Source organism: Cryptotermes secundus, unplaced genomic scaffold, assembly GCF_002891405.2.
Source record: "Cryptotermes secundus unplaced genomic scaffold, Csec_1.0 scaffold22, whole genome shotgun sequence".
NCBI lineage: Eukaryota > Metazoa > Arthropoda > Insecta > Blattodea > Kalotermitidae > Cryptotermes > Cryptotermes secundus.
The window spans coordinates 3,336,694-3,351,911 of NW_019742961.1; the positions used below are offsets into that span (position 1 = coordinate 3,336,694).

Consider the following 15,218-nt stretch of genomic DNA (forward strand, 5'->3'; position numbering starts at 1 on the left):
CATTCGTTATATCTATACTAGCTGCTGATTAAAAATATTTAATTTTATGCACGAATTTCAACCAGTTCCGCAATCGTATTAGGTTACTTAATCCACGCTACTGAAACAACGCTTGTTGGATAACGAAACCAAATAGTGACAATAATTGCATGACGTATTTCCAAAAGCAAGGAACAAGCGCAGTGTTAGTAAACATTTCACTTCGTCTTACATTCGGTTACGAATTTCGATGCGTCTCCCATATCTGCTACAGCGACTAGGCTGAAGGCAGGACAACCGAGGAATCGACCGTAATTTCCGACAGTGGCAACATGATTTTCTCTTCCTTATTACGTCCAGATTGGCTCTGGGGTCCACCCAGCCTCCTATACAATGGGTACCGGACGTAAAGCGGCAGCCAACTACTAATACAGAGATTAAGAATGACGGAGGTATACCTTTACTTAAACATGTCTTCCTGGCGCGGCGCTTAATTAACGAAACCCGACGGTAACTTTACCTTTTCGCCTTACCCTTATCTAGGCCGCGCATAGCTCAAGCGGTTAGTCGCTGGCTTCAAACCGCGGCGGCCCGGGTTCGATCCCGGGTCTGGTCAAGTGGGATTTGTAGTGGACAAAGTGGCGCTGGGGCAGTTTTTCTCCGAGTACTTCGGCTTCCCCTGCCAATCTTCATTCCACCAACTGCTCAACAATCACCCTCACCTATCATCTGGGGCTGGTACAATAGGCTAGAAGTGGCCGCAGTAAAAGGGACTTAGTCCCACCCCACTAGCAATAAAAAAAATACCCTTATCTACTCTGAGTGTAGCTGAACCTCTTCCTTCATTGTTCGTACCCTGTTTCCCACTAATAATATTCATTTATGACATCCTTTTTATAAACTTGAAGACATTAAATCCATAGCTGAAGCAGCATCTGCACCTCACGTCAGCTAGCCCGTTCACCATGTCCCAATTCCGTCTCCGCTTTTCTTGTCCAAACATCCGGAACACTGGGCGTCTCCTGCTCTTGGATATCTCTGTTATTTCATCTAATAAAACTCGTCCTGTCCTCTAATGTCAGCTCAACTCAACATGGCTTTCCTCCAATACAAATAAATGAAGGTAAAACAGATTTTCTTCTATTATTAAAACAATGTAGCGCGGAAAAAAGAGCCATTAATAAATGTGCAAAAGAGCAGTAGTGGTATTCGTATAGTAAGTAAAGTAAGTAAAGCAATCCCTGTAACAGGCCGTGGAGGCCCATACGATTGTGAGATGTTGAGGTTCCCACTTTTCTAGACAATCGGCTCATAGATGGCAGCAAGGTTGTCAGACCTGCGCGCCAGCCGCCCTTTAGCCCCAAGAATATTCGTAGTACTCATTTCTGCTAGAGGCTGAGTCGACCCCAGGGCCATTATTAATTTTAGTGATAGTGGGGTGGGACTAAGTCCCTTGTACTGCGGCCACTTCTGGCCTATTGTACCAGCCCCAGATGATACGAAGGGTGATTGTGGAGCAATTGGTGGGATGAAGATTGGCAGGGGAAACCGAAGTACTCGGAGAAAACCTACACCAGCGCCATTTTGTCCACCATAAATCCCACTTCATCGGACCCGGGATAGAACCCGGGCCGCCGCGGAAGCCAGCGACTAACCGCTTGAGCTATGGCGTGGTGGACCCCAGGGCCATAGTGCGGCTGCAAGAATTAGGTTAATTTGAAACAAAAATTCAATGACCTCATCGGAAGTTGAACCCGCAACCTTCCGGCTTGTATAGCATAGTGCTTCAGCCAACTACGCTACCGCAGTAACAGTAATGGTATAGTGGTAATAGTAGCAGTGCTGTAGTAGCAGCAGCTGCAGGAGTATAAGCGGTAACAATAACACAAGACGAAACGCCTATTACGTAACACAGTTCAGCGTTTTATTGTATTCCTACAATTCAATTACTTTCCACTCTTGCCAACATTGTGAAACAGCCTTTGTTCAGAAACATTACTTACGTCCGAAGAGGTACACGCCAACTCTGTATCTTTTTCTCGGAACTGCTGCCTTGATGTATGCTTCGCGTTCAGATAATTTTCGCTGCCGACAAACAGTCTGCCAGCCGCACTTGAAATATTTCACCTTCAACAAACACTGTAACATCAACACATACGATTCGTAACGCACTAAGCGAAAATTATTCCATCGGCTTTTTTTTTTACTTTTTGGTAAACGTACAACTCGAGTTTTATTTCCTTCATTACAAACCAATTTTACTAACGACTACATATGCAACAGATACAAACATATTTGACCTTCAACGTTTGTGTCTGCTCGTACTAACTACGCGGCGCCTTCGTACGCAACAGGGAATTATTCATAAGAAAAGGTCGTGGGAAGTGGACGTGCTTCGTTTTCTGCCGTATTAATACCACAATACATGTTAGGAACTTATCTCCTGCTCGTAACAGTACCGGAATGTCTGTCTGAAAGTATCTGGCTATCTGTTGTAGAAATTCCAAGAAATTCAGCCAAAACCTACGCCCTAGTACGGCGAAACTCACGTTAGAACGAGTCTAGTGATAGATTACTCGTACTTATCGACCGTCTGTGTTACGTAGAATTCGATCAAAATTGCTGGATAACTTAAACTAAACTAGGACAGGACTCACGGTCAATGCCTAAGCTCCGCTAAATTTAATTCCACCTCTACGAATTATCTATTTACAATTTCGGTTCGATTTTACTAATTCTATTGTACAAGATCTCCCTTGAACAGCTGACACGCCGTAAGTTTGTCACTGACAACACAATCCTCCATTAAACCACATTCTGAACCAGTTCAATCTAGTCTACATCTTATCAGCCTTTTCCTTTATGATTAATTTCAATAATATCCTCCTCTACCTGCCAAAATCTCTCAACTGGTTCCTTCCCATGCATCAAAGTTCATTATACATTTTTCATATGAATTTTAAAAGTGCTTCAGCATTGAAAATTCATTTCTATCGTAACCACAAGGTCAGCAGAAAAATGTGAAACACCAAGACACACAACTTTAACGTCGGAAGTTTTCTTAAAGGAGCTTGAGAAATTAATACCTCAACTTATTGTAACGTGTTTCGTTACTGAATACGCCGTAGAGATCGTTAATTGGTTTATTTAACAACCTACAAATCACGGCTACAATTAATTACAACAACAACAAAAACTCCGTGGCTTTGGTCCTCAAGCGAACTACACCGACCGAGCGACCGCCGTTTGTCGGCGAATTTAGTACCAACTTTAGTTGATAGAAGGTGAAACGTCGTCAGCGCAACGGATCCTCACGGCCGTTAATCTTGGTTTTCTATATTGGTCCGCAAACGAACTAGACCGACCGAGCGACCGCCGCTTGTCGGCGAATTTAGTACCAACTTTAGTGGATAGGGGGTGTCGCGTCGTCGGCGCAACGGGTCCCCACGGCCGTTAATCTTGTTTTTCTAGGCCGGAGATGATTACCACCATCTGTAAAAACTACGGAATAAAAGCATGACAAATATATATTTTGGTATCCGGCAGAAACACGCTACGAGTAGTTTCTCTTATGAGACCGGTACTGTAAATGTCTACTTCCAGACATTATTCTGCCAAACATGGCATGGATGTTTCATTTCTTCTCCAGGACCTCCATCATGCAGATATGTTTCTAATTTTCGGAGCTGCCACTCCACCGAGTCCTTTACCTCTTTCCTCACTCTCCCCACAGAATTCATCTGCTGAATATTTTTGTTTCCTTCCACCAATTGTTCATGTCACCTCGTTCTCGGTCTTCCTGGCACAAACCAGTTTCTTGTTCGAAGGTACCATCTTCTGAGATGAAACGCTGTGTAGCAGGAAGACATTTACAGACGTTTCGAAGGAACGTACTATCACCATTTTCGGGATCAACGAATATGACGGGAAAAAGAAGCAAGTGAGAATACTTGCTGCATACATTCTCGGTTTACTTTTCGATCCTGAAGGGAGAAGCAGTATGTTCCTCCGAAACATCGGTTAAATTCTACCGGGACTACACGGTGCCACACTCCCTCTATGGTTCTATAGCCCTTCGGACTTTGGCCACTTTTTTTACACATTTCTTTTTACACATTTTACACGTTTCTTTTTACACATTCGGTAGGACTCCCTGGACGGGGATCAGCCAGTCGCAAGGCCGCTACGTACACACAGAACAATATAAACGTAGAATAAACCTACACAAACATCCATGACTTGACTGGAATTCGAATCCACGATTCCAGCGTTCGAGCGAACGAAGACAGTTCATGCCTTAGACTGCACGGCCACTGTGATCGGCTAGACATCCCCATAATCAGCACCAATTTCAGACAATAAAAAATGATTGAAACTGGCGATGATTAACTCCATGAGATGGAATGAAGTTGGCACAACTTTCATAGCATGTTCGAACTTCAGCTTTCTCTACAAAGTGAATGCCGGTGGATGATACAGCGAAGCTACGTGTAAAATTCTGGTTTGTCTGCCCAATTCTCACTTAATTCTGCATATCAAACCGTTTTCTTATAAATCATACTAGGAGCCAAGTCTGATGTCACCCTCTTAAGTTTTATCCACTGCATCTCAAATTCCGTCACTGTTTCACACATGCTCAAAATCGAATCTTCACCTCTTACTGTTCCATGCAAACTCTGAAGACTAACTGGATCTTCAATCATCTCAGAAGATTCTGCCATGTCTCAAATGATACTAACTTCGCTGTATCGCTCGTGTCTTCCGTTTCGTGTTGAGAGTCTCATCCAAATTCAAAATTCTTTTGTTTCTGAGTTGATTAAATAAGTCACTACTACCATCTTAAACCCGTTATGTCACTGTTGCAAGAAAAACCTGCAGTATTAAAACCAGTCCTTTTTTTTTTTGCACAATCTCTTGCACTACGTGTTATAAACATTTTCTTATTTATTCCCATCGAGACGAAGCTTTGCTTTCTTTATCCTACAACTGAGCAACTTGCGGTAACTTGCCCGCAATGCAGAGGAATCATCACTAGATTATTTTGTGGAGGTATTTTGTGACTCAAGCCCCTTTTTTTCAAAGCCGCCATTCTTTCTCTTCTCGGAGCACCGACAGTTTTTGTAGTTTTCTTTGTGCCTACAACTGAAATGTCTACTCTTTCAAAACAGTCATACTTTCACTACGAATTAAACATAAAGATTTCCCATTTACAGAAACAAAAACATCCAATTCCCTTGATAATTTTCACATTCGGGGTTCATTTTACGCTTTTTAAATACGTAATGGCCGTGGGATCCGTTGCGCTGACCACGTGACACCCTCTATCGGTAAAAGTTGGCAATAATTTTGCCGACAAGCGGTGGTCGCTCGGTCGGTATAGTTCGATGGGAGACTACAGGCCACAGAGTTTTTTTTATATTAAGGTATTTTAGTTCATATAAACCAGCTCCCTTTAATTACAGGCAACTCAAAGCAACTACTACTGGAAAAATGTACTCACTACTCGTGTTTCGCCAACCTCAACCTCGATTTTGCACTAATGTGAAAAGTACGAACTTACAAATTTCCCCTTACGTAATTTTTTCAACTAGCCGCCATTTCATCAGAGAAATAAAATACTCCCCTCACAACTTTTGTTTTCAAGCATGTTCAATGACCGTTGTTATTCATAAGGAGGGGCAAAACTTCACATTCGTAAAGGCCCAGGGTTATAACAGATAAGCCTACATTAACTTTTGAACTCCTATCTTTAGGCAAGAATATACCTTATTCTGCACAGAACAGCAACTCCACTGCGTAGGTTTGTTTACTGAAAATGTAAAGCTGAAATTCTTCGGTATTAAATCCCTTTCACTTCCATCTTAATACACCTCTCTTAGGTCTAATTATCTACCATGTCATATAACATTTAAATTTATATTTCACTGGTTTATTTGCGTAAAGGCCGATCACAGTGGCCGTGCGGTCTAAAGGGGCCCATACACGTACGATTCTGGCTCGCGAGTCCGACTCGGCTCGAGTTCCAGGCCAAACTCGTCCGTGTGTGGGTCGCAAAGTTGGGAGTCAGCTCATGCGTTTGTGGTGAAATTAATCCGAGTCCGTCTCCCGAGTCAAGGTCGTCGAGCCAGACTCGTACGTGTATGGGCCCCTTTAGGCATGAACTGTCTTCACTCGCTCGAACACTGGAATCGCGGTTCGAATCTCACTCAAGGCAAGGATGTCTGGGTGCGTTTATTCTGTGTCTGTGTTGTCCAATGTGTACGTAGCGACCTTGCGACGGGCTGATCCCCCGTCCAAAGAGTCCTACCGATTGTGTATAGATTAAGAAACTCAAAAGGCGGCCAAAGTCCAACAAAGGAGTGTAGAGCCACAGATAGACAACTCTGTCTAAAGAAATATCGTCCCTGATTTATTTACAAGTGGTTCTTGAACAAGACGCGTACGAGTGATACGGCGATGTCTTCGTAGCCTACCGTTCAAATTCTTCCCAGGCCACATGACATTTTCGTAGTAAGACGAACGCTTCAACACCATACAATTTGTCTCGATACGGTAAAATGTCGACAATTTTAAAGAAAACAAACCACACCATTAACGGCAGAGAATAGATATTTTTAAAAGTGACCCCTGACTTGATAAACAGGTGCCTCCTTCACACAGTAAGGTACCAGTACGATTCACATCAAGTGGCATTTGCATACATTAAAATAATAAGCTGGGATTATACTGTAAGGAAGAGAGGCATTGTCGTTTATACGATAAATGGTACAGTATTATTCCGGTTCAAGCAACCGTGACCTAGCTGAGTGGTCGCTTGTATAACTCTTTTATTGGGGCCCTGATAAGCGGCAGAGATGTCGCTGCTGCGGGGCTCCACCAAGTTAACATTGGTGGGCCTTGTGTCATCAAACTGCTCATTCAGCATAGCACCTTCACTTAAAAGAATTCACTTTTTCGTTTGCATTACTGTTTTATCGACGTATATGAAGTAAAGATAACAACAAACATTATGATCACACTGCCTTTACAGTTGTCTGAAAATATACTACGAAAAACTGCTTAACGGGTTTTCATGACATCAGATGTTTGGGAATGTTACTAAAATTGGCTGTGTATTCCAATTCGTACTGCTTAACGGGTTTTCATGACATCAGATGTTTGGGAATGTTACTAAAATTGGCTGTATATTCCAATTATGACTAAATTCGAACTGCTTAACGGGTTTTCATGACATCAGATGTTTGGGAATGTTACTAAAATTGGCTATATATTCCAATTATGACTAAATTCGAACTGCTTAAGGGGTTTTCATGACATCAGACGTTTGGGAATGTTACTAAAATTGGCTGTATATTCCAATTATGACCAAATTCGAACAATAATGGGCACTACACATGGATAACTGCATGCGTTTCTTTGCGCATGTAGTGCGTAAATCGCTTAACACTTATCGGGGCGAAAAATTCTTCGAACAAATGTTGCAGAAATAAATGCAACACTTTATAGCAGTACATATTTTCTCTCTATGCTACAAACAGGAAGGTCGCGGGTTCGACTCCTGATGAGGTCACTGGATTTTTCAACTGACCTAATCCTTTCAGCCGCACTATGGCCCTGGAGTCAACCCAGCCTCTGATAGGAGTACCTGGAATCTTCGTGGAGGTAAAGAGCGCGTAAGGCTCACAACCTCACCGCCGTCTGTGAGCCGATAGTCTAGAAAATGTGGGAGCTTCGACGTCTCACAATCCCATGGGCCTCCACGGCCTGTTACAAGAATATCTTTACCTTTTTTTACATATTTTCTCTACGTATTACGGTTCTCAGACAATTAAACAGCAGGAAAGAACACGCCAAAACTGCTACATACTTCACAATACACGTATAAACCTACATTTCTTGTACTCGCACAGTATTTTTCTGCCATGAATTGCGAGTCTTAAGATAATATGCCATTACGAAGAGAAAAAGCAAAGTTTGCAGCGTCTCAACAAGATGAAACCTTACTTACTTACTTATTTACTTACTTACTTACTTACTTACTCATGGAGCTGAGCCCTTCTGGAGGACCCGCCAATTCTGCAGCTACTCAAGAATTTCCCAGCATTTTATGGAACCCGATGGTTCATTACCGTGTTCACAAGAGCTCTCCACTGGTCCCTATCCTGGGCCAGATCAATCCAATCCATACCATCCCATCCTATCTCTCAAAGATCCATTTTAATATTGTCCACCCACCTACGCGTTGGTCTTCCCAGTGGTCTCTTTCCTTCTGGCTTTCCCACCAATATCCTATACGCATTCGTCTCCCCCCCTTCGTGCTACATGCCCTGCCACCTCATCCCCCTTGACTTGATCATTCTAATTATACTTGGAGAAGAGTACAAGTTATGAAGCTCCTCATTATGCAGTTTTCTCCAACCTCCTGCCACTTCATTTCTCTTCGGTCCAAATATTCTCCAAATATTGAATAAGCAGACGCGGACAGCCGACAAGGGGTGGCCCTCTAGCTTGGGGTTAACAACTCCTCACCGTAAAAAATAAGTATGTTACGAAAATGAACACAAAGCCTCGGGCCTGGACGGATTCCTTGGATAAACGACCTAAGCTAAAGAAAACTGATATGAGATTTTACAATTGGAATGTTCGAAGTTTGTATAGGGCAGGTTCGCTCAGAGAAGTGGCAAAAGAAATCTTAAAATATAAGTTAGATTTAGCGGGAGTACAGGAGATCAGATGAGATGGAGGTGGCATCGCACCAGCAGGAGACTATACATTTTTCTATTGAAAGATGAAACCTTATCGCATAATAATGTGCTGTGAAAATCTGGCTATATCATTACTTTTACTTCACGTAAATATTTTTCAAAATTAAATAGCTTGTCATCAGCTGCAAGCAGCACCATCTGTCACACTAATGCGGCGAGTAATGGCATTCATCACACGTATTGTACGCTTCCGCATATTACAAAATACTTTACAAAAATACTGCAGGCTAGGTAAAACACTTGCAACCTTTAATCCGGTCCTTCGGCTATACAGTTTGCCCACCACAGGTATAAAACAACTCACATCTACCTAACAGTGAAATGTTAGGGTTATGTACTATATATAAGCAGGAATTCAATGCCTTTGAACGTCACCATCTAGTGCCGAGGTCAAGAATGGTGGATCTATACCTCCACTGCCTCACATGTCTTCATGGCACAGAGCTTATTAATTAAGCACAGCCAATTTTACCATTAGAATTACATGTGAAAAGCTACATGTGTTTAAGTTGTTTGGACACAGAACGTCTTTTCAGCTTTTAAATGCGGCCGAAGGGAAGTTTTACTTTGGAACCACTGGTCTGGCCTGACAATTACAAGTATGATACATGCAGACCCTGCCTTAGTCATCCAGTTCTTCATGCATTAAAATCGGCAGGACCGCTTAATTCTACTTTCTCTCTAATTCATAATACACATTCATCCTGCCTCTGTTCACATTATCCACACAGCTAATAAAGTGTCGTTACTTAACAACAGTAAAAGCCGGCCTCATACGTCCTCGCTGGAGTTCGCACATTCAAAACGACTTGGCCTATCTGCACATAATGCTTAAGTTTCAAATCTGCTGTACTGCAGAACTGTTCTCTTTAAATATTACCCGCCTTAGTTTAAAAGCGATATTACTTAATTCGGGACAAGACACAATCTAAAATAACGACACTAACACAGCACTTAAAAACTTGAAGAAAGCTAGTAGGCTTACACAGGGCCTAAGGTGAGTAGAGCGGACGCCAGTTACAAATTTGGGGCCCACACTCCATTCCGAAAGCCATATTAATATAAACATTGCTTAAACACTCGATTTTTCTATGATCTAAACAATGTAAACAAGAAAAGCCAAGGATACTATGCAAACAACTAAATTAAACACAATTCGCACATCGCTGTTTACTTCTTAAATTTTTTTAATTAAATACGAGTATATTTGGGCCCCTCTAGGTCAGGGGTCAGGGCCAAATGGACCTGATAACCCCCCCCCCCTTTCAATCCTACCTTGGCCTGGGCTTACATTTTAACCAATACCTTAATCGTGTCACTGGTAATAAATATTAAGTGTGCCGTATCTCTGATCTGCTAAATACGTCCACAGCGTTTATCGACTTGGCAACAATGTTCCACACAAAGGCTGTAACATACTACACGCGAATACCATTGAATATATCAACGTAACATCAATTATAAAAGTACGTTCAAAATATAGCCAGAGCTGTGGCTATAAATATTTCTGTCTTCTGGGATATACTGCCGTGTAGCCCGCTGAAAGTGAACTGACGTTTCGGAGGAATATATCGCCTCAATCTTCAGGGAAGAAGAATAAGCCAAGCAAGAAACCAGCATAACGCAGGTAGAAACGTATAATTATGTGAAGTGAAAATGATAAACTCAACAAAATAAAAAATAGTGTTTTCACTAATTTCATCCTATCTAAGAAAACTCCTGATACTAAAACCTAAGTATAGACAAAAAATATTTGTTCACCATCATTTACAAAGCAGCCCTCTTTGAGCCACAGCCTTCCTGAAATGATTCTGCCAGATGCGACCGTCCAGTTTGCACTTATCTGGATTTCGCAACAATAGATTTTCTGCACAGTCAGTCTTGCGTCCAGCTCCCAACCTGGAGGACCAGCTCTGTATTCATGTCCCCCAGAGAAAGAATGGCTCAGTTACACCCCGAAGCAGGGCCGTGCCAAAGCTCGGACGGTTAGTCGCCCACGTCAGGTCGTGTGGGTTTTGTGGTGGGCAAAGTGGCACTAGGGCAAGTTTTCTCCGAGTACTTCGGTTTCCCCTGCCAATTCGCATTCCAACGACTGCTCCACATTCATTATCATTTACCATCCGGGGCTGGTACAAGAGGCCAATTAGTGTCCGACGTACCAAGTGGGCTCAGTCTCGCCACACCTTAAGAAACTAACTAAAAACTATCCCCATGCATCGTGTTCCCCTTTTGTCGCCGTCTACGACTCTCAGGGCTATGATAGAGACCTTCTAACCCGCCTCCACACTGGTCTTATTTTTTTGAATAATTAAGTCAATTTATAAAGTATCATTTTTGTATTCAAATTTCACTTTAATTCGAAAACTAATAAGCCGGGACTCAGGCATACTGATCGGTTGTGGGCTAGACAACGAAGGTTCCATTCCCGGCAGAGGATCGGCTCTCTACTTTGGCCACCTGGTCTAGTTCAGGTTTAGGGCCCAACCAGCATCCTGTTTAGGCTCCCTCCCGGGGTAAAGAAGCCGGTGCATGAAGTGGACCACTTCATCTTGCGCCGAGTGTAAGAATATGCCAATACGTCTTCATATCATGGCGCTTAATTAAGCACAAGGTCAACTTAATCTTGACATGTCTTTAAATAAGACAGCAACATATGACCAGAAATTAAAATCTGTGTAATTACACGGAGAACATAACGCAACTATGTGAATTTTACATAGTGCCGTTTTGTCATTCTTTCAAGATGACAATTTAGAACACTCTGAGACACACAAAGAAGCTTTGTTATCGGGAGCCTGTGATTTTATACCTCTCAGCGAGATGGAATACCCGGTTTTCGTGCAGTCTCCCTTTCGAAGCAGTGTGTAACGCTAGACTCCTCCCCGTTGAAGACAGTCGTGAGGTTTCGTGCAAAAATCGGCAGTCGATTTTCTGATGGAAATTTCGTCACGAATTCTCCAATCTAGTGAATCATCCCTTAATCCAAAGGGAACATTGTTTGCTGCTATCCAATGAGATTTTTGACAAGTCAAACAAGTAATGCTTGTCTGTTTCAAATTTTTCACTTGCGAGTTATCGACTCACATTATCGTACGCGTATTTCTGTACGGGCCTTGAATGTGACCTTGACTATAGGTAACTGCTGTTAACATTCCACTGAATCACTTCTCGGGAAATTGATCACCTTAACCGGAAATAGGCATTACATACAACAGGACTTCTCATCACCCCTTCCATGGTTCTCTTTGTTCTGTCACTCCTAAGGTCAAGCCAAGTTTAACATACTTTACACAGAGTTCCAAGATGGAAGTCCAGAACCACGTAAGACACACGCAGACCGGACACATTTGATACAACAACCGGAAGTACAGTAGTAATTTGTTAACTGTTCGCATTATCGAAATAAATTCTAGAACATCCATAAAGCCTGGTGGTTTTCGGACTACAGATATTACATCGTTACATCTTCAAGGAAATAATGCAGTGTAGTCCGTTAAAAATGAACCGACGCTTCGGAAAAAAACATCTTCAGGCTAAAACAGAAAGAAGCAGGTAACAAGCCGTGCTTAATGGTAGTTTCTTGTTTGGCTTATCCTTATACTCTGCAGATGGGGGCCACATGGTTCTCCGAAAAGTCAGGCTGATTTTCAACGGACTATACAGCGCTATATGCGGGAAGACTCTTTACAACCACCGCTGTGAGAACCTCAAATCTGAATTTTGTCAGAAACGTTACAATTTCTATGGTAAAGGCGTAATTTAGTTTTATAGAAGGAGAAAATTCGTATAGTAAGCCTCATATTAAGTGAAATTAAGCAAACTACTAAAATGGCCACTTAAGCACAGGAACAAATTACGTGTGCATGTCACAACTAAATACTGATTCTGAATACCTTGGCAAATTCTAATAAGGCACAAAAGTAATTTATATTTGTTAGGTCCTGCGTGGTCACTCACACGGATTAAAATCGCTTTACTAAAGAGATGGGTCTTTCAGTGCAACTGTTACAACAATAAAAAATCTTAAGCTGATATGGGCAAAAGTAACACATGTGTGTAAACTTTCCTACACTTCCTACTTATAAAAGATAAAGATAAATGCCAGTTTAAAAGAGTGACGACACATTAATGTGCGTTGGTGACATAAGTGAAGAGCAACAAATCATACCCTTTACACAAATTCAATACATAAACACAGCGTATTTTAAAAATGTATATACACTACCGGTATCTTATTCCTGTAATGACGCTCTGAGATTAAAATTCAGATCTAGGCTGGAGGTTTTCTTTAACATCAGTCTTGTAAGGGTAAGGGGTTTAAAAATGCAAACAAAGAAACAAATTACCAAACAAACCGATTTTTTTAAATACAAGAAATAATAATTTTTAATTTTTGTCTGCATAATCCTCTACGAGTTATATTCTTTTAAATTAATCTTTCCCAGTAAAAATGACGGCAGTTTGAAAATATCTTTGCTTGTGTACTACAGATAAATGATAAAAATGTGTAAAAGTTTGAAACAGAAAGAACAAAAGAAATTTCTGTACATTCTCCTTTGCAACTAACTGTTAAGCACTGTCTTTAGGAATCAAGACGGAACTCACACAAATGCGTAAATCAGCAGACAGCATTGTCGTCTTCAACCGAAACACCAAGATCAATATAATAATTTTGATGAAAATGACATTCAATACAAATAAACTGTCCTAACATTCAATCGACAAATATATTTAACGAATGCGTATGGATAAAAGGTTTTGGCGAATGCAGGAAACTTTCGAAAATAAACAACTGCCACTTTTATTTGTTTGGCGTCGGTGGGTGGTATTTCCGATCAAACTGATCGAGATGAATGTTTATGAACCACAATCTCAATCCTCGTAAGAATATAAATTTTAGGGCCAATTAATACATTTTCTTCACGACTATTCTCAACTATTAAATTACACACGCATTACTCCAGCCACATACCTATGCGGGGGAGCGTTATAAATTCGTCACAGCACACACCATGTCATCACTCCCAACAAAACTATTACATAATTTCCACAACTACGTTTGCACTTCTAACCACACTGGCAGACAAACATATTTTTCTTCGAAACTACGTGGGGAGTCTTGGCATGTTGAATAAATAATAGAGATGCCTGAACAGCTGGTACGAAACCAAGGCACTACTACATACATCGTCAATATCCTGACTGCCCGCTGTCCTGAATCAATATCTGTATAGAGATTATAATGAAGGCCACACAATTTTCACGTTCCATTATGGAATGAAAACAAACGGTCACCACAAAATAACTTCGTTTTAAATCCGTAAAACGTTCCTAGGCAGTATGTGTACAACCCCGTGGAATGCATTACGTTTCTACGAAAGTGAAAGGCTAAAATTAAAAGTATTTTTACTCACTGCTTTCTTGATCTTCCGTCTCCCCGTGCTCGTCGTCTGATTCTGTACCGGAATCGTGGTCGTCGTCTGCCTAAAAGTTGAAAAGAGAGAACACAAAATCCTTGTCAGCCATCTTTAAAGTGTTGGCACTCATTCAAATCACAATTGCAAAGTCAATATGGAAGCTAGCAGCGAAATTGCCTGTGCAAATCGCGGCCGAAGTTTAGATTCACTTTGCGGCAGCTTGCCACAAGCACTGGCAGCTCAGGGAATTCAGAAAAGCACAGAGTAGTATGGAGCTCTTTGTTCTAGATTCCACCTCGACACGGCAGCCATCTTAGGCTATGCCTGCCAGCCAGCCAGGCCCCTGGTATGACCTTCAAGGAAGGTGACCGGGAAAAATGATAATTTTATCACATAATCCAAGCAGCCTACCTTATCCTGGTGCGGCTGATCTTCATTCAAAGAATGTGTCCTAAGTTTGTGAGTGAGAAACTTAAGCATATTTCTCCGCCGGGGCCAGAACAGAAGGGGGTCCGGTTTCGATCGGGAAGGGTACAAAACACAGGACTCGCTGCAAACTACAGTTTATAGGTTAGTTTCCCCCAGAGAAATAAACACCGTCACACGCTCATACCGCCTACATTTGTTTGACGGGGGGCGAGAACTCTACTTCCGTCATCCCGGGGCTACCGCTTTGCAGTGGAAGCTAGCAGTCTGCGCGTATAATGCGACTGTCCGCAAGCCCGGCACACTGAACACTACTCTGACGCCCCCATCATCTTACTACTACGAAACGACCAAGCGCCAGCCCGGACGCCGTACACGAGTACGGTAGTCAGCTGAAATGGAGTGGATGGAAGAGGCCACTCCGGCACTGGGAGAGGGGTTTCCCGCAGGAAATCCATTTTATTTCTCACTCACTTACCTGCTATTTCTACATGGATGCTATCTCTTTGTCAAATTGCTTTATCGACTCAATGCTAATTATAATATCTCCTTGCCCTTATCACCAAATAACAGAAGCACCCCCGTGCAGTTACTTTGTTCCTAAAACATCAGTGCCCCCTACTGCTCATTG

The 15,218-nt window shown here is 42.0% G+C and overlaps 1 protein-coding gene across 1 annotated transcript in view; it reads right to left on the reverse strand.

The window, feature by feature from the left end:
• LOC111873409 overlaps positions 1-14,938 on the reverse strand; it is a 322,135-nt gene extending 307,197 nt beyond the window's left edge. The window contains exons 1-2 of the mRNA XM_023868097.2: positions 14,573-14,938; positions 14,159-14,228 (exon numbers count right to left, since the gene is read on the reverse strand). Coding sequence (XP_023723865.1) covers positions 14,159-14,228; positions 14,573-14,641 — 139 coding nt within the window. The 5' untranslated portion in view covers positions 14,642-14,938. The remainder of the gene's footprint in view (positions 1-14,158; positions 14,229-14,572) is intronic.
• Positions 14,939-15,218: the final 280 nt, after the last annotated feature.